Here is a 19,863-nt window from a genome sequence, read left to right as displayed (position 1 = left end):
TCACCTCGGCTCCATCACGCTGTCCGACAATGACTTCACCAGGGTCCTGGCGGAGTTCCCATCGGTTCTGGCACCGCAGTTCACAGCGGCCATGCCCAGGCACGGCGTACAGCACCACATCCCGACCCAGGGACCACCCCTCCATGCCCGCGCTCGGCAGCTTCCCCCGGACAAGCTCCGACTGGCGAAGGAGGAGTTCCAGAGGATGGAGGAATTGGGGATCATCCGGCGGTCCGACAGCCTATGGGCCTCCTCCCTGCACATGGTGCCCAAAGCGACGGGGGGCTGGAGACCGTGCGGCGACTACCGCAGGCTGAACGAGGCTACCACACCGGACCGCTACCCTGTGCCGCACATTCAGGACTTTGCAGCAAAACTGCACGGCGCACGGATCTTCTCCAAGGTAGACCTCGTCCGAGGGTACCATCAAATCCCGATGCATCCTGACGACGTCCCCAAAACGGCTCTCATCACCCCGTTTGGCCTTTTCGAGTTCCTCCGCATGCCGTTCGGCCTGAAGAATGCCGCACAGACGTTCTAGCGGTTAATGGACGCGGTGGGACGGGACCTGGACTTCGCGTTCATCTATTTGGATGACATCCTCATAGCCAGCGGCAGTCGTCAGGAGCATCTGTCCCACCTCCGTCAACTCTGCGCCCGACTGAGTGAGTACGGTCTTACAATCAACCCCGCCAAATGCCAGTTCGGACTCGATACCATTGACTTCCTGGGCCACAGGATTACTAAAGACGGGGCAATCCCTCTGCCCGCTAAGGTAGATGCGGTCCGCCTCTTTCCCTGACCCACCACGATCAAAGGCCTTCAGGAATTCGTAGGTATGGTCAATTTCTACCGCCGCTTCCTCTCTTCAGCTGCCCGGATCATGCGCCCCCGTTCGCCCTGATGTCGAGTCCGAGCAAGGACATTACCTGGGACGAGGAGTCCGCCGCCGCTTTCGTTCAAACGAAGGAAGCTTTGGCGGACGCCGCAATGCTAGTACATCCCAGAATGGACACCCCTACCGCCCTCACAGTGGACGCATCAAACACGGCAGTCGGTGGGGTGCTGGAGCAACTCATCGCAGGTCACTGGCAACCCCTGGCGTTTTTCAGCAAACACCTGCGACCACCCGAGCTTAAGTACAGTGCTTTCGACCGGGAACTGTTGGCGCTCTACCTGGCAATCCGGCATTTCAGGTACTTCCTAGAAGGTCGGCCCTTCACCGCGTTCACGGACCACGAAACCGCTTACCTTTGCGTTTACAAAAGCGTCCGACCCCTGGTCGTCCCGCCAGCAACGCCACCTGTCCTACATCTCTGAATACACGACGGATGTCCGGCACGTCTCGGGTAAGGACAATGTCGTGGCGGATGCGCTCTCTCGCCCTACCGTTCATGCCCTTTCCCAAGGGGTAGACTTTGAGGCGCTGGCAGAGGCACAGCAGGCGGATGAGGAGATTCCGAGTTACAGAACCGCAGTCTCCGGTTTGCAGCTCCAGGACCTCCCTGTAGGCCCGGGTGAGAGGACCCTACTCTGTGACGTCGCCACCGGCCAGCCCCGTCCAGTCGTCCCGACAGCATGGCGGCACCGCGTTTTCGACTCCATTCATAACTTGGCGCATCCCTCCATCCGGACAACTGTCCGGATGGTTTCCAGCAGGTTCGTTTGGCACGGACTCCGCAAACAGGTCAGTGAATGGGCCAAAACGTGCATGCACTGCCAGACGGCCAAGGTGCAGCGGCACACCAAAGCCCCACCGCAGCAGTTCTATCCCACCCACTGGCGTTTCGACCACATTCATGTGGATATCGTGGGCCCCCTGCCAGTGTCGCGCGGAGCGCGGCACCTCCTGACTATCGTGGACCGGTTCACAAGATGGCCACAGGCGGTCCCGCTCACCGACACCACCTCCGAATCTTGCGCCCGAGCCCTGATCGCCACCTGGATATCTCGCTTTGGTGTACCAGCCCACATTACCTCCGACAGAGGCGCCCAGTTCACCTCCAGCCTGTGGTCAGCTATGGCCAGCCTTTTGGGGACTCAGCTGCACCACACAACTGCCTACCACCCACAGTCGAACGGGCTAGTGGAGCGTTTCCACCGTCACCTGAAGTCGGCCCTCATGGCCCGCCTGCGAGGAGCCAACTGGGCGGACGAGCTTCCCTGGGTCCTACTCGGCATCCGCACAGCGCCCAAGGACGACCTGCACGCCTCGTCGGCCGAGTTGGTATACGGCGCGCCCCTGGTCGTCCCCGGGGAGTTCCTACCAGCCCCAAGGGGGCAAGAGGAAGAACCCGCAGCAGTCCTGGGCAGACTACGCGAGAAGCTCGGTAACCTGGCCCCCATACCCTCTTCACAGCATGGGCGGCACCCGACCTGCTTACCCAAAGACCTATAGAAGTGTAAGTTTGTGTTTGTACGAAGGGGCGGGCATCGGCCGCCGCTGCAGCGGCCATACGAGGGGCCGTTTATGGTGCTCCGGAACAACGGGTCCACGTTCGTGCTGGACGTTGGGGGGAAAGGAGGTTTTCACGGTGGACCGCCTCAAACCGGCCCATGTTGACCTGGCGCAACCGGCCGAGTTTCCGGCGCCTCGGCGCAGAGGCCGACCTCCCAAGCAGGTTCTGGTCCAGACTGTGGACATTGGGGGGTGTATCGCCGGTTCTGGGGGGGGGGGGTTATGTGGTGACCCATTTCCTGGCGCATCCGAACCGACTCACAATTAGATAGCCTACGGGGGTTTGCGAGCACAGAACTTTGGAGCCTCTGCGCCATGGGGGGGCCGGTTGAGAGAGGCTTAAAAGTGAGGCTGAAGTTTTCGAATAAAGTTTTTTCCTTCGACTGCAGTTACCGACTCCGTTTCGTAATTTTAGCGCTGCGTGTAGCACACCGCTACAGTATAAACAGTGTTGGGACATACAGGATGATGACGTTGTATCTGCCACCCGGTGCGGACATGGCCCAAGTGCAGAGTGAGAAACACTGAAGCAGGCCGATATTTCACAGAATTTAATACGAACAGTGTTAAAGGGAAAAGGAAACAATAAACTCTAGGCCAAACAGGACCGTAAGCTAAAACTCTCAAATGGTGAACGAAGCCGACACTGCGGCTGAAAGGAACAACTAAGAATGAAACGAATGCCGCTGGTCTTCACGGTCAGTGACCTTGCTGTCCAGTTTCTCTGGCAAGGTGGAATGCAAGCAGAAAGGTGTTGCTGTGGCCATGTCCAACTCTCAACAAACACTACGACAACAAGTATGGAGCTAAATACCATCACCATTAAATAATAACTAGCTGACAAGTGCAATTGCTGTATCTACTGCACTGCAAAATCTCCTGTCCCAAACGACATTGGCACTGTGCATACTTTGTAGTGGTTTGTAACTTACTTCCTGCAAAAGTTCTAACTACAATCTTTCTACAATAAAATCTCTTATTTAGGAAATTGGAATTCATTATTTTGGATGCTGGAGGTGAGGAAAATCGAGGGTTGAGTGAAAGTGCAGAGGGAATGCAGACGAATAAAGAGAGAAATTAGGAAGGGGTGGGTTTAAATACTGCCATGATGTGAACTAAGCCTTCAAGTCATGTTGAATTTACTGTCATGTGCCAAGTATGGTGAAGCACAGAACAATGAAAAATCTGCAGCAACTTCACTGGCATGTTGGCAGCACACAGAATATAAATCAAACTAGACCATGAGAAAGAAAAAAGAATTTACAAACACAATAGACTGGTATATTAAAAAAACACAATCTGAGATGTGTTGTGGACTGGTCTGTTTGGGCCTATACTACAGTGAGTTGTTTAGCCCACTGATCACATCATGCACAGGCAGTGATCATTATTTCTGCTGTTTCTCTGCATGAAAAGATGTACTGGTAATGGCAGTCGACTGACATTATGCCTATTCCATGTTTCAAAAGTGGCTTTGTAAGCAAACATACAAGAAAACTGACTCCAGGGATACTAATGTAAAGATGAAGCAATGCAGATGCAGGGAAGTTGAAATTGCTGGGGATACTCAGCAGGTATGGCTGGGTCTTTGGAGAAAGAGGTAGTGTTAATTTTACAGGTTTTCTAGAGCTGAAAAGGTGAGAAAACAAGGGTATTTTAGGCTGCTGAGAGGGGAGAGGTGGTGAAAGCAGAGGAGACTCCTGCAATATCGTGTGGTCAAAGAACTAATACAGTAGATGCTATTTAAGAATGGTTAGTGATTGCTTGTTAATCACAGTGGATCTGTTGAAAAGAGGAGGAAATCAAGTGATGTAACAGGGCTGGAGGGAAAACAAAATATAATGCTGAACACAGCAGTTGCTAAACATTTGAAGAAAATGAAGACCGACCGTAAGACGTAGGAGTGGAAGTAGACCATTTAGCACATCAAATGTGCTTTACCATTCCAGCATGCCTGATATATCATCTCAACCCCATTCACCTGCCTTCTCCCAAAAACCCGTTGACACCGTGACTAAACAAGAACCAGTAACCTATGCTTTAAGTATACTCAATGATTTGGCTTCCACAGGCATCTGTAGCATTACATTTCCCAGATTCACTACCCTCTGGCTGAAAAAATTCCTCCTCATCTCTATTCTAAATTGACATCCTTCTATTTTAAAGCTGTGCCCTCTAGTCCTAGACTGCCCATTATAGGAAGCACCCTGTCCTCACCCACTCTATTGAGGCATTTCAATATTTGATAGCTTTCAATGAGATCTCACTATATTTTCCAGTCAATACAAGCCCAGAGGCATCAAACTCTCCTGGTATGTAAACATTTCATTTTCAGAATCATTTTCATAAACCTCCTCTGGACACGCTCCAATACCAGGGCACCTTTTCTGATATATGTGACCTAACGATGCTCACAATACTCAAAGAGCTGTCTCAGGAAACCCCTCAGCATCACACCTTGCTCTTATATTCCAGTCCTCTCGAAATCAATGTTAAAATTGCATTCCTTTCCTCTGATATAACCTTTAGGGGATCTTGCACAAGGACTCGCAAGTCTCCTAGCAACTTGATTTCTGAATTTTCCCCATTTAGAAAATAGTCTACATCTTTTTTCTCTGTCTACCAAAGTGCATGATTGTGCACTTCCCTACACGCTATTACATCAGCCATTTTTCTGCCCATTCTCCCAAGATATCCAAGTCCTTCTGTAGACTCCTTGTTTTAATATTAAAAAAAGTAGTCCAAACACCACCTCTTGCTGAACACCACCAGTGACCGGTAGCCAACCACAAACGGGTCTTTATTTCCACTCTTTGCCTCCTGTCAATCAGCTAATTTTCTGTCCGTGCTAGTATTTTTCCTGTAATGCAATTGGTCCTCCTCTTCTCATGTGCAGCACCTTGTCAAAGGCCTTTTGAAAATCTAAGTAGGCAACATCCACTATCACTCCTTTGTCTATCCTACCTGCTATTTCCTCAAAGAATTCCATCAGATTTGTCAGGCAAGATTTCCATTAAGGAAACATGCTGATGTTGGCCTATTTTATCATGTGCATCTAAATTCTCTGAAATTTCATCCTTAATAATGGACTCCAGCATCTTCCCAATCACTGAAGTAAGCTAACTGGTCTGTAATTTCTTTTCTTCTGCATCGCTCCCTTCTTGAAGAGTGCAGTAACATTTGCAATTTTCCATTCTTCTGGAACCATTCCAGAATCTAGAATCCTGAATCTAAAATACAGTATACTCAGCTGGGCAGATATGTTATGAGGAAAGAGAAAATAAATCATGTAGTACTGAAGGTGCGATGATGTTACATCAGAACTATGGAGAGACAAGAGACTGCAGATGCAGTAATGTGCAGCCACAAACAATCTGCTGGTGGTACCTAGCAAGCTGAGCAGCATCGGTGGGGGTAGGGGAGAACAATCACCAGGACTGAGTGGACAGTGATGTGGAGGGGTGATGCATGGGCCCAGAAATGATGTGGAAAATGCAGAGGGAGCCAGCTGAGGGAGGTGAGTGTGGATTTGGGAGATGGAGATAGGTGGGCTGATAGGTGGAAGCAGGCAAAGGAGATAAAAGAGGGTCAAATGGAATGAGGGAGTGGGGAGAGAGGGTGATAAGTGGGTATGCAGAAGCTAGTAGTGATAGACTCTGAGAAATAGAAAGAGTGATATGTGATATGGCCTCTTTTCCCTGTCCAGGTGCTGTGTGGTCCATTGAGTTCTTCTCTAGCAGTTTGTGTTTTATGTCAGAACCAACTATTTGAAATTGTTGAACTCGTATCATATTGGGTGCCACATTGTCTTTGAAAGTGCCTTTCCCAAAGCTTGTGTTGGGCTTCATTGAACAGTGTAGCAAGGCAAAGATTGGAAGGGTAGAGTGGAAGTGGGAGGCAGCCACTGTGCAGGGAGAGATTGAGCTATTTGCTCAGGCTGTTGACTTTACATCAGAACTGAAATGTGACAAAACACATTGAAGAGAAGGATTCATGTCTTACCAAAATCAAAAAGGAAATGGAAGCTAGTGTGCAAGGTAAAAAAGACCCATGGAAAATCTTTTGGAAGGAACAGGTGGATTCTTCTGCTGAGCATTCCAAGAAGAGAAATGACTGGGAATCTTGGGGCAAGTTTCTCAGCCCCCAGCTCCCCAAAACCACTCTCCATTTGCCTTGTAGTTCAGCTTCAACAACGCTCAAGAAACCTGATACCTTACAGGACACAACAGTTCATTTGATAGACACCCCATCCACAACCACTCACTCACCGCAGCAACTCATCCAGACTCGTCAGACAGCACTTTCTGATCCCACCATCTCTCCCAGCTGGAAGGACAAGGGCTGCAAAAGCACGGAGAATATACCAGCTGGAAGTTGTTTTCCAAGACACACAGCCTCCTGACATGGGAATTTATCACCGTTTCCTCACCATCACGGTGTGAAAACCCTCCCTAATAGCACTGCCGGTACTGCCGCACCTCAAGGACTCTAGTGGTTCAGGAAAGCAGCTCACCATCCGTCACCTTCTCAAGGGCATTTAGAGATGGGTTGTTAAATGCTGGCTCAGATGTGAATCCCACACCCCTGAAATGAATAAATAAAATATATTAAAGTGGCTGCTGGTAATGGGTGGATGAACAATGCAGTGTGAAAAATGCTGACCACCTGGTTGTGGGCACAAAAACTGGTAGGGAAGAATATTCTTGCTTTAATCAGCAATGATCAGGAAACTTAACCATTTGTACATCATTGACAGCTACATAGCAAATCTCAGTCAGCTTTGCTCTTTTTCAAAATAAAGATGCAGGACCCTGAAAGCCCAGATGTTGAGACTGAAGAATTGGTTCTTCCCTATTGCTGTCAAACTCCTGAAACACTCACCTCCATCATACTCCTTTCTGAGTGGTGCTGTTCATAACTCTATCTCTCAGAGGCAGAGTTGTCATTTTAGTTTTTCGTTTGCACTACAATCTTGTCACCGGGCGTATATTGTATTTATTATTACCATGTAAGCCACTCACTTTGTGAGCTGCATGTGAACAAAGAATTTCATTGCATCCTGGTGTATATATGACAAGAATCTAATCAAATCTAAAATCCAATAGGTAAATTGCTCCGTTTTCCTCAGGAGCAATATGGATTGGGAGAATACACTTAGAAAGCAAGAAATCCTAAAGCTTTAGTTCTTTCAGTATACTAGTGATGGAACCTTGTTCAGAGAAGATTGCAGTGAAAAAGGGAGAAGTTAGACGAAGTGTACTGAACTGTTTGATTACATTTCTAATTCTGTGTACTGTGCTGTACTATTCTACGTTCTACATTTAAGGTGGGGGAATTATGTGGGAGGTAGGGTTTAAGGGTCGGCACAACATTGTAGGCCGAAGGGCCTGTACTGTGCTGTACTATTCTATGTTCTATTTCCTAATTCGTTGTTCAGGTTGTAGGTGGACCAACAGTGAAAGTCATCTTGCAAGCTACAGTGACAGAGCCAGACCTGACTGTCTCCAGTGAGCAACTGGACTTCGGCAGCGTGCAGTGTGGGCAGTGTCAAGTTATAACTATTCAACTGTACAATCGCCTGCAAGTCCCCTGTGAATGGTCTTTTACTGATACCAGTCTTGTGAAGCAAAAGGTGATAAAATCTCATTTTTCTTTAATTGTGACATTTAATATCAAGAAGTTTTAACCTTGTGTACAATTCTAAATCTGGGTGTCATAAATATCAGATTATCATAAACACATTCTGAAATTCAGACACTAATCAAGCTTGTGCAGGTGGTGATAAGTAATTTTCCTGAAATTTTGCATCATTCTATGATTGTATTTCCACCTCATTCTGGGGCAGGTATCTCCAGCATTCAGATCTCAAGCAATGAGGCACTGACAGTTATGTTTTAGGGCAGCGCAGTGCTGCAACTTGTGAAACTTCTAGAGCTCTGGGGCTTGCCTTACATCTGCAGAGACCTGGGTTCCAAACTGACTGCTGCTGCTGCACCTTTCTCCTGTGACCGCATGATGTTTCCTAGGTGTTCTGGTTGTCTCCCACATTGTAAAGCTGTGCACGTGGGTGGGTTGTTGCCTGCTGTAAATTGCTGCTATTGTGCAGGTAGGTAGTAGAATTTGGAGGGAACTGTTGGGATTGTAGGGTGAATGAAAAGGGTGGTTGATGGTCAGTGCAGACACATTGGGTTGAAGGACCTAAATTAGTGTGAAAGGTTGGCTGATGTACAGATATGTTAGGCTGTTTCCAACCTATATGACCCTGTGACCTCAAGCTGCTGTGTGATTAGAGGAACATGGCTTCAGCGGCCCCATGCTCGACTTCAGTATTCTATGCACCTGCATCATTGAATGTGGAGGATCTTCATTCCACTAGCTAGTAAAACTGCACCTCCATTCTCACCTAGATTGTTTAACACTCTCAGCTGCATGCTAGGTTCGCTGTTTATCACATGTAAACCTTCTCTGGGTTGCAGAATCCTTTTTAGGTACCTGTAGTACTGCATAAGCATTGTATTCTTCATGAACCAGAGCTAACTTCCAGCTTGTTTCTGTGCAACATGCTCTATAAATCTCTAATGGTCCATGGAGGGTAGATGGGAACAGGCAGAATAACAGCTTGGCACAGGTCCGTTTCTGTGTGACTCTACGACTCTATTAGGAGAGGGAAGGTTAGTCAGGCACAGAAGAGGTCACTCATAGACCATGCAATTTAGACAAAATGCTTGTAGAACACAGCAGGCCAGGGAGCATCTGCAGATTTCCTCGTGTTTGCCATGCAATTTAGTTCCAGTTTGTATTTGTAATTGGGTTAAAGGTGACCGTATCTCAAATAATGGTGAGATTTGCAGTACTGGAAGGAGGTAACAAACTTAGTTAACAAACGTGGTGTCATATCAACAACCTTTCTCTCAATGTCATCAAAACAAAAGTACTGGCCATTTCCTTCAGAAAGGAAGACGGTGCACATGTCCCTGAGGGTGACAGTGTCAAGATCCTAGGCATGAACATCACCAAGAGCCCGGCTGGGTCTGACCACATTTCTGTCATGGCCAAGAAAACCCGCCAACACCTCTATTTCCTCAGGAGGCTAAAGAGATTTGGCATGTTCCCATTGACCCTTACCAATTTTTATAGGATCTTATCTGGATGCATAATGGCTTAGCATGGCAACTGTTCAGCACAGCCCACAAAGAACCACATAGACACAAATCAGCTCAGTCTCCTGTCCCCGAACTCTGTCTGTACTCCTCACTGTCTTGGTGCAGCATAATGAAAGACCTCAGTCACTGTGGACATACTCTCTTCTTTCTTCTTCAGGCAGAAGATACTAAACCTGAAAATGCACACCTCCAGGCTCAAGGACAGTTTATTCCCACAGATATACTGGTGATGACAAGGTCAAGTAGATGAGTTCCTCATGTTAGTTCACTTACTACCTGCCACACGTTCTGTCTGGGGAGTTCAGCCTTCGGGATTGAGAAAGCTTGGTTAGAAGTGTTGTTACAGGTCTACTCTTGGCGAGGGAGCCAGATTTTCTGACCTTGCTATCTTTCCTGCTTCTTCGGAGTATTGCTTACATGATTCATCACTTGCAGGATAATGAGCCACTCTCATCGGTTGTGTCTGTGCTTCTGGTGGAAAAGGATGTACAAGGATTGTGATGGAGCAGTCAGGGCTTTGGATAAATGTATGAATATTTTAGTAGCGTTGTATCAAGCAATTGGTTGCTTAGACAGCTCTCTGATTTAAGCATATCACCAGATGATTATGAGAAGATTTTTGTTGTTAGTTTTTGTGAATAGTTCATTCTATTGCAATCCTGTTGTGATTTAATGAAGCAGTTTTTGAAAGCTCAATGGCTGGCTATATCATTCCACACCATTGTAAGGTCAGCCACATTGTTGTAGGCCTGGAGTCACGTGGAGGAGAGTGGGGTTAAGGCAGCTGATTTTATTCCCAGAAGGAAATTAGTGATGAGATTGAATTGGCAATCCAATGGTTTCATTGTCATCACTAAAGAAGCAAATTATATTTTTAAAAAAAGGAATCCAGCTTTTTTAATTAACTGAATTTAAGCTCCCCACCTGCCATGGGAGGGTTGGAACTTATGTCCTCTTGTGTTAGTCCAAGTCTTAAAATGTTATTTATTCATTCAAGGGTATGAGCTTCACAGCTGAGCCAGTGGTTTAATATTGAGTTACCTTCTTGAACTGATGCAGTTCTGAGGGAGGAAGTTCCAGGGTTTTGACCTAGTGATGTTGTAGAAACAGTGATACTGAATATTTCCAAGTCAGGATGGTGTGGCTTAGAAAGCAACTTCCAGCTGGTGTTACTGAATTGTTCTACTGTGACACCCCCCAGGTCATACTCCCTTCTCGCTGCAGCCATCTGGACTCAGACCATCAGGCACCCCCTCAACCATCAGGCTCTTGAACCAAGGGGGATAACTTCACTCAACGTCACTTGTCTCATCGCTCAAATGATCCCACACTCACTTTCAAAGATACTTCATCTCATATTCTCAATATTCATTGCTTATTTATTTATTATTTTTATTACTTCTTTCTGTTTGTATTGGCACAGTTTGTTGTCATTTGTACACTGGTTGAAGCTCAAGCTGGTGACATGTATGTACTTTGATAATTAATTTACTTTGAACTTTATTGATTTGCAAGTCACATCATAATACTGCTTTATGGTTTTTGATTTAAACAGCTTGATAAGCATGTTCCCCTGTACTTGCGATCCAAACGACTGAAAGAGTTAAAGCGGCCATCCTACGTGTTTGTCATGCTGCCTCCTTGCGGTGTGATCAATGCTGGTGAGAGAGTCAATGTGCAAGTGACATTCACACCTACAGAGGAGGTGAGTTTCTCAAAGAAGGGAAGAATCATATACCAGCTATCATTTTTGATCATGAAGAGAGATGAGTACTTAAAGACTCTGTGTACTTAAGGGCCTGTTTCTGTTCTGTATTTTTCTTGACTCTATAAACCATTTAGTGCTCAAGCTCTGACTGTCTTAAATATTCAGGGCAGAAACAGGCCAGGAGGAATCTATCTAGTGAGCTATATGGGAAATATGGATGGTGAGAAGCATTCTACTGGATTGTTCAACTACGACACACCTTTTTTTACATGGTCATTCTGCATTTGAGGTCTTTGGCTTGTTTTGATCGAATAGCTCTTCCTTTTTGTCCTGGTTCACTACATTTTGCCTGTGGTATCACTAATTCATTCTGAAAATAACTACTGACATTGCTCCCAACACCCTTCTAAGCAGTGGATATCAGCTCATAATCACTCTGTGCACAAAATGTTCTTTTTAGATACTTTTGCCAAAAATCTTAGACCTGTCTATTCTGGTTTATAAATCTTCAGCTATTGGAAGTTGTATTTCCCAAAATCTTATTTAAAAGCCATTTTATGTCTTAAACATTTTGTTTCCGTTACACAGAGTGTCATATTTTATTTTTACACCAGTGTGATTATGAACAGTCTTTTTTTTAATGCCAGTGCAGCTAATTATCCCTGTTGATAGCAACATCAGATTTGATCAAGACTGTTTTTTCTGAATTAACAGAAACTTTATAACCATCGATTGGTGTTGAACTTGGCACAGAGCAGTAACCGGGTGCTGATCATGGCCCGCGGTCAAGGGCTGGAACCTCGCCTAGACTTTTCTACCACTGTGCTGGAACTGGGCCCAATTTTACCATATGGTACAGAAGCTGAGAGGACGGTGATTGTGAAGAATCCCTGTAGCTTCCCAATTGAATTCTATTCCGTGGAATTTGATGAGAGGTACCTGGAGGAAGAAAAGGTCTGTGGAGATATTTGTCAAGTTCATAATTGCTCAGAGGCAAATCTGTAGATTTTCTATGCTCAGGTGTTAGACTGGCAGAATGAATTGCCCGTCATTTATAGAGTCAGCCTAATTTTCATTCCATCACATTCACCACTCAACCCCACTCAACCAATCTGAGCAAACTCATAAATTCCCAGGCTCAACCAGAGCCTTAGCCTCAGATTCAACCAGAATCAGAAATTGTGACCCCCAGCCCATCCGTGACTCTCATTCTGCATTGTCTGACATCCACTCATATTCTCCAGTAATCAAAGGTGATTTTTCTCTATCTTGGCACAGAAATGTTGGGTTTGCTGAGGCTAGTTGGTTTAGCACACCTTTCTTTGCAACACTCAACAACCCATTTCAATACCATGGCACTGTTTAGTATCTTCTTAAGATCAAATTTTTTCTTTACTTGTCTGGTATTGTTTTTACATAGTGGAGATGAAATGTAATAGAATTGTAACTGTTAAAGCAAGCTTGGGAACAAAGAAAAATGGATGTGGGGTAATTTTTTTGAAATGTATAAGATTGGTAGGAGTCATTACAGGATAAATATTGAGAATAAAGGCAATACACAGAAAAAAAAATGCTCAGCCCCTCCTCAGCCCCGCTCCCTGCCCTACTGCCCGTAACCTTTGAGGCTATGTCCAATTAAGAACCTATTAAGCTCTATCTTAAATACACCCAACGACCTTGCCTCCACAGCTGCCTGTGGTAATAAATTCCACAAACTCACCATCCTCCGGTGAAAGAAATTTCTTCACATCACTGTTTTAAATGGACTCCACTCTCATCTGATGCTGTGCCTTCTTGCTGTAGACCCTCCAAGCATGGGAAACATCCTTACATTTACTCCATCTAGGCCTTTCAACATTTGAAAGGTTTCAATGAGATCTCCATTCATTCTTCTAAATTCCAGAAAGTACAGGCCCAGATCTATCAAAAGTTCCTCGTATGATAACCCTTTCTTCTTTTTTTTTTTGTAATTTATTTTTTATTGATGTTTCCATATTCCATATTGAACATTTCCATAAGATGTATTTCAGACATTGTACATATATATCATATAATCATATATATCACAAATATCCACAAAGTATTTATCTGAGGTATACACTTATAGAAAAGAGAGAAAAGAAAGAACAAGTGAAAGGAAAGAACAAAGTACAAGTAGGGAGTGATCTTTTTTTTACAACAGATTCATTAATTTGTGAGAATAAAATCAGGCCTATGAGGCATTATGTAGTTAAACCATTTTTCCCAGTATGAATCAAATTGTCCCAGCTTATGATTAACAGATGCTGTTATCTTCTCCATTTTGTAAATGTCCATTGTAATTTCCATCCATGTATTTAAAGTTGGGCTCTCCTGTGATAACCATTTCCTAGTAAGAGCCACCAACAGTATATTCATTAAATATTTATCTCTTTTCAACCATTCTTGAGGTATATATCCAAAATATATGGTCTTAATCTCCAAGGGTATTTCACATTTAAAGATGTATTGTAGGGCATTGTGTATCCCCCTCCAATAGTTTTTGATAACAGGGCAGTCCCAAAAAAAATGATAATGATTTACATTTTGATTTCCACAATTTCTCCAGCAATCAGGGAGGTTACTATCATAATGGGATTTCTGAGAGAGTGTAATAAAATATCTTATCAAGTTTTTCCATCCAAACTCCTTCCATTTCTGTGAATTGGTACACTTCCATTGGTATCTCCATATTGTTGTCCATTCTTCCTCAGATATAATTATCCCTCCTTCCTTCTCCCATTTTGTTTTAATGTATGAAGTTGAATGTGTTTTAAGATTTGACAACCCCTTATACATGCTTGAAATGATTCTACTACCATTATCTGAATTACATGCTTTTCTAAAGAGCTCCATCAAGCACGTATTTGCCTTGGTTACATTTTTAAGTGTCTTATTAACATATTGTCGCATCTGTAAATACTGATAAAAATCTTGTTTTTCTAATAAGTGTTTCTCCTAAAGCATTTAAAAACTGAACAGTGTTCCTTCTTTCATTATGTTGCAAAGAACTGTTATTCCTTTAGCTGTCCAGTCCTTCAATCTAGCATCCAATTTATTTGGTGTAAAATCCGAGTCATATGCACACCATTTAAGAATTGCAATATCTCCCTCTAGATTATATTCTTTTATAGTGGTTTTCCATATTTTAAGAGTCAATTTCACCCATGGGTTATCAATAGTATTTATGTACCTTTGCAGGCTGTTATCAGCCAAAATTGCTTGTATGGGGATGGGAAGTACCTGCTCCTCAATGTTTTTCCATTGAGCGTCATATGATGGGTTGCACCAACATATCACAGCTCTCAACTGTGCTGCAAAATAATAATCTCAAGAGAAGGTAGGCCCCATTCTCCCTTTTCCTGGCTAATTGCAAAGCTTTGAGACAAACTCTAGGCCTTTTACCCTGCCAACTATACCTTGATAACATCTTGTTCCATTCATTGAATTGATTTTGATTAATCTCTATTGGTAGGGTCTGAAAGAGATATAACAGTCTGGGCAGTATATTCATTTTAATAGACTCAATCCTTGAACTGAGACTGAAAAAAGGAATCAGGTTCCATCTTGCCACATCTTCCTTAATTTTTTTATATAAAGGCTGATAATTACATTCTGATAATTTTGCCAAATCTTTTGGCATAATGATGCCCAAATATTTGAAGCACTCTGTGTGCCATGCCCAAGGGTATCGACTTTCAATTTCTCTTGGTGGGCTATTGTAATATGAAAGTAATTGGGTTTTATCTATGTTGATCTTGTATCCTGATAATTGACCATATTGTTCAAAGGATTGCATCAAATTAGGTATGTTGGTTGTCCTAGATAGATCAAAATGTCATCCGTGTAACAAGCCAATTTATGCTCTGTCCTTGTAATAGTAATTCCGCTGATATCTTCATTTTGTCTGATGTATTGAGCTAATGGTTCCAGATATAGCGCGAAGAGTAGTGGTGACAATGCACAACCCTGTCTCGTGCCCCTTTCTAGTGTAAGACTATTTGATAAATATCCATTGATTTTAATCCCAGCAGTAGGATTGTCATATAGTGTCTGTATAGTTTTAATAATTGTGTCTTGAAAACCAAATCTGTGTAAAACTCCATAAAGAAAATTCCATTTAACCAAATCAAATGCTTTTTCAGCATCTACGCTTATCACTATTACTTCAATTTTATTTTTTTGTATATAATCCATAATGTGAAATGTCCTTCATATATTGTCTTGAGTCTGGCGTTGTTGTATAAAACCTATCTGATCATTACGTTGTTCAGTATGGGTAGAAACTCCTCTAATTGTTTGGCCATGGTGGAGGTAAATAACCTATAATCTACATTAAGAACAGATATTGGTCTAAATGACCCGCATTCCATTTTATCCTTGCCTTCTTTCGGTATAGCTGAGGTTATCACTTCCTTCCAACTGGGTGGCATTTGTGCCTTTTTTAGAGCCCAGTTCAGTGTGGGGAGTAAAACAGGAATTAACTCATTTTTAAATTCTTTGTACCACTCTGCCGTATACCCATCTGATCCTGGTGACTTGCTTAATTTAAGCCTACTAATTGCAGCTTTTAATTCAACTTCAGTTATGTCAGCAGTCATCCTTCTATTTTGTTCTTCGCTTAAAGTGGGTAACTCTAGAGAATTAAAGAAGGTGTCAAATTTGGGTTATGCTTCCCCCTGGAACTTTGGAATATAGCATTTTGTAAATCACTTCAAAAGCTTCTTGAATTTCACTTAGCTTACTTTTTATCATTTTAGTTCTTGGGTCCCTAATTCTATGAATTGTATTTTCTGCTATCTTCTTTTTCAGTTTCCACACCGGTATTTTCATAGATTTCAATCCACTTTCATAATGTCTCTGTTTCAGAAACATTAAGTTTTTCCTGATTTCTTGCATAGCCAAATTATTTATTTCATTCCTAATTCTTTTAATTTCCCCTAATGTATCCTGTGCCAAATTCAATTTGTGTTTTTTCTCTAGTTCCTTCAGTCTATTTTGTAATTCCTCTAATGTTTTATTCCTTATTTTTTTTTCTTATATGAAGGTATCACTATAATTTTCCCTCTTAAGACAGCCTTCAGAGTATCCCATAAAATGGGAGATGAAACCTCTCCGTTATCATTAAATTCTAAGTAGAGACCAATTTTTTAAAAAATTTGTTCCTTAAAGTACGGATCATTGAGTAGACGAATTTAGTTTCCAAATAGTATTCTTTGGTTGTAGGTCAAAATCAACAGATAATATATAGGTGCATGGTCACTTACATCTATTGTCCCAATTCCACAGGTGTCTATTTTGTCTTTTCCAAATGTTATGAAATAGTCCGTTCTTGTATTTACAGAATGTGGAGCAGAATAATGAGTGTAATCCCTTCTGTCAGGGAAACAGTCCCTCAATATATCAATTAAACCAACATCCTCAAAAAGTGTATTAACCTTCTTATGTAAATATTTTGTTTCATAGGTTTTTCTATTGGAAGAGTCTAAGTTTGGTTGTAATTGTAAATTTAAGTCTCCCCCACATATCAGGAGACCTTCTGTTTCCATTACCATAACATCATTAATTTTCTGAAAGAAACCAATATCACTTCTCGGGGGTGCGTATATATTCAACAGAGTAACTGAATTGCCGTCTATATTCCCCCTTACCAGAATATATCTGCCTTCTTTATCTCCCATTTCGAATATTTTTTTCAACATTTAGCTTACTTGAGATAATAGCAACTCCTCTCCTATGTCCTGATTTATATGAGGAGAAAAACAGATTAGTGAAGTCCATTCTCTTTAGTTTTTTTAATGCTCATTATCACTTAAATGAGTTTCCTGTAAATATACTACATAGGCTTGTTCTTTTTTCATTTTGGATAAAATTCTCTTACTTTTGATTGTATGATAACCCTTTCATTCCCGGAATCATCCTTGTGAACCTCCTCTGAAGCCTCTCCAATGTCAGCACATCTTTTCTTAGATGAGGAGCCCAAAACTGTTCACAATACTCAAGGTGAGGCTTCACCAGTGCCTTATAAAGCCTCAGCATCATATCCTTGTTGTATTCTTGACCTCTTGAAATGAATGCCAACATGGCATTTGCCTTCCTCACCACCGACTCAACCTGCAAGTTAACCTTTAGGGTGTTCTACACAAGGTCTCCCAAGTCCCTTTGCATCTCAGATTCCTGGATTTTCACTGTTTAGAAAATAGTCTGCACATTTATCTCTACTTAGTGTGTGACCATGAATTTGCCCACATTGTATTTCATTTGCCCTCTCTTGCCCATTTTCCTAATCTAAGTCCTTCCTCTGCTGACCTGTTCCAACACTACCTGCCCCTCCACCAAACCAATCTTTGTATCACCTGCAACCTTGGCGACAAAGCCATGTACTCCATCATCCAAATCATTGATAACAGCATAAAAAGCAGCGTCCCAACACCAACCCCTGCGGAACACCACCAGTCTCTGGCAGCCAACCAGGTAAAGATCCTTTTATTCCCACTCGCTGCCTCCTGCTTATCAGCTAATGCTCTAACCATGCCAGTAACTTTCCTGTAATTTCATGGACTCTTAACTTGGTAAGCAGCCTCATGTGTGGCATCATCCACTGCATCCCCTTTATCTATCCTACTTGTAATCTCCTCAAAGAATTCTAACAGGTTTATCAGGCAAGATTTTCCCTTAAGGAAAATCTTAAGGTGACTTTGTCCTGTGTTACCAAGTACTCTATCACCTCATCCTTATCAATTAACGCCAACATCTTCTCAACCACTGAGTTAGGCTAACTGGTCTATAATTTCCTTTCTGCTGCCTTCCTCCTTTCTTCAAGAGTAGAGTAACATTTTCAATTTTCCTGTTCTTCAGAACCATGCCGGAGTCCAATGATTCTTGAAAGATCATTACTAATGCCACCACAGTCTCTAACGCTAACTCTTTCAGAACCCTACGGTGTAGTTCAACTAGTCTGGGTGACTTGAAAGACCCTTAGGTCTTTCAGCTTTTGGAGCACCTTCTCTCTTGAAATAGTAACTGCAGTCACTTCTCTTACCTCACATCCTTCAACAACTGGCACTCTGCTAGTGTCTTCCACAATGAAGGCTGATGCAAAATACTCATTTAGTTTATCTGCCATCTCCTTGTCCCCCATTATTATTTACTCGGCCTTATTTTCTAGCAGTCCTATATCCACTCTCATCTCTCTTTTATTTTTTATATACTTGAAAAAGCTTTTACTGTCTACTTTGATATTATTTGCTAGCTTGCTTTCATATTTCATCTTTCATCTTTCTCTCTTAATGATTCCTTTAGTTGCTCTTTATAGAGTTTTAAAAGCTTTCCGATCTCTGTCTTCCCACTAAGTTTTGCATTGTTGTATGCCTTCTCTTTTGCTTTTACATTAGATCTGACTTCCCTTGTCAGCAACGGTTGCGCTATTTTGCCATTTGAGTGTTTCTTTGTTTTTGGAATTCGCCTATCCTGCACCTTCCTCATTTTTTCCCCAGAAACTCACACTGTTGCTGCTCTGCCGTCATCCCTGCCAGCAGCTCCTTCCGATTTACCTTTGGCCAGCTCCTCTCTCATACCTCTTGTAAACTTCTTTACTCCACTGAAGTACTGCAATGCCAGACTTTACTTTCTCCTCATCAAAGTTCAAGTTGAATTCACTCATGTTGTGATTACTGCCTCCTAAGGGTTCTTTTACCTTAAGCTCCGTAATCAATCCAGTTCATTACATAACACCCAATAGAGCATAGGCGATCCCTTAGTGGGCTCAATGACAAACTGTTCTAAAGTCATCTCGCAGGCATTCAACAGGCATTCACTGTCCTGAGATCCATTTCCAAACTGATTTCCCAATGGACCTGCATGTTCAAATCTCCCATGGCTATCATAACATTGCCTTTGACACGCCTTTTCTATTTTCAGTTGTAATTTGTGGTCCACATCCCAGCTACTGTTAGGAGGGCAGTATATAGCTGCCGGCAGTGTTGTTTTACCCTTGTAGGTTCATAACTCAACCCAGAAGGATTCAACATCTTCCACTCCAGTGTCACATCTTTCTACTGATTTGATGCCGTTCTTTACCAGAAAAGCCACTCCACCCCCTCAGCCTCTGAAACAATGTGTAACCTTGGACATTCAGCTCCCAATTACAACCATCCTTCAGCCACGATTCAGTGATGGCCACAACATCATACCTAGTGATCTGTAATAGTGCAACAAGATCATCCACCTTATTTCTTATACTCAGTGCACTGAGATTTAGCACTTTGAGTGATGCATTTGCTACCCTTTTTGATTCTACAACCCGAATGCATTGATACTCACCCTGCTGGCTGCAATTGTTTCTATCATCTGCCTGCCCTTCCTGACGGTCTGACTGCATGCTACCTTTGCTTTTACACTATCTGTCCTATCCTGAGTCCCTTCACTCTGGTTCCCAATCCCCTGCCAAATTAATTTAAACCTTCTCCAATAGTTCTCACAAACCTGCCGGTGAGAATATTGGTTCCCTTCAGGTT

The 19,863-nt window shown here is 43.1% G+C and overlaps 1 protein-coding gene across 4 annotated transcripts in view; it reads left to right on the top strand.

Annotated features, from left to right (window-relative positions):
• Positions 1–19,863, top strand: part of hydin (HYDIN axonemal central pair apparatus protein) — a 1,146,554-nt gene that overhangs the window by 663,932 nt on the left and 462,759 nt on the right. For all 4 annotated transcript variants that reach the window (XM_059992477.1, XM_059992476.1, XM_059992474.1 and 1 more), the window contains 3 exons: positions 7,896–8,090; positions 11,177–11,326; positions 12,044–12,283. In XM_059992477.1, the coding sequence (XP_059848460.1) occupies positions 7,896–8,090; positions 11,177–11,326; positions 12,044–12,283 (585 nt within the window). The remainder of the gene's footprint in view (positions 1–7,895; positions 8,091–11,176; positions 11,327–12,043; positions 12,284–19,863) is intronic.

The sequence above is a fragment of the Hypanus sabinus genome, chromosome 17, assembly GCF_030144855.1.
Source record: "Hypanus sabinus isolate sHypSab1 chromosome 17, sHypSab1.hap1, whole genome shotgun sequence".
Classification (NCBI taxonomy): Eukaryota; Metazoa; Chordata; class Chondrichthyes; order Myliobatiformes; family Dasyatidae; genus Hypanus; species Hypanus sabinus.
Note: the sequence above shows the minus strand (reverse complement) of the source record. Positions and strands in the feature narration are given on the sequence as shown.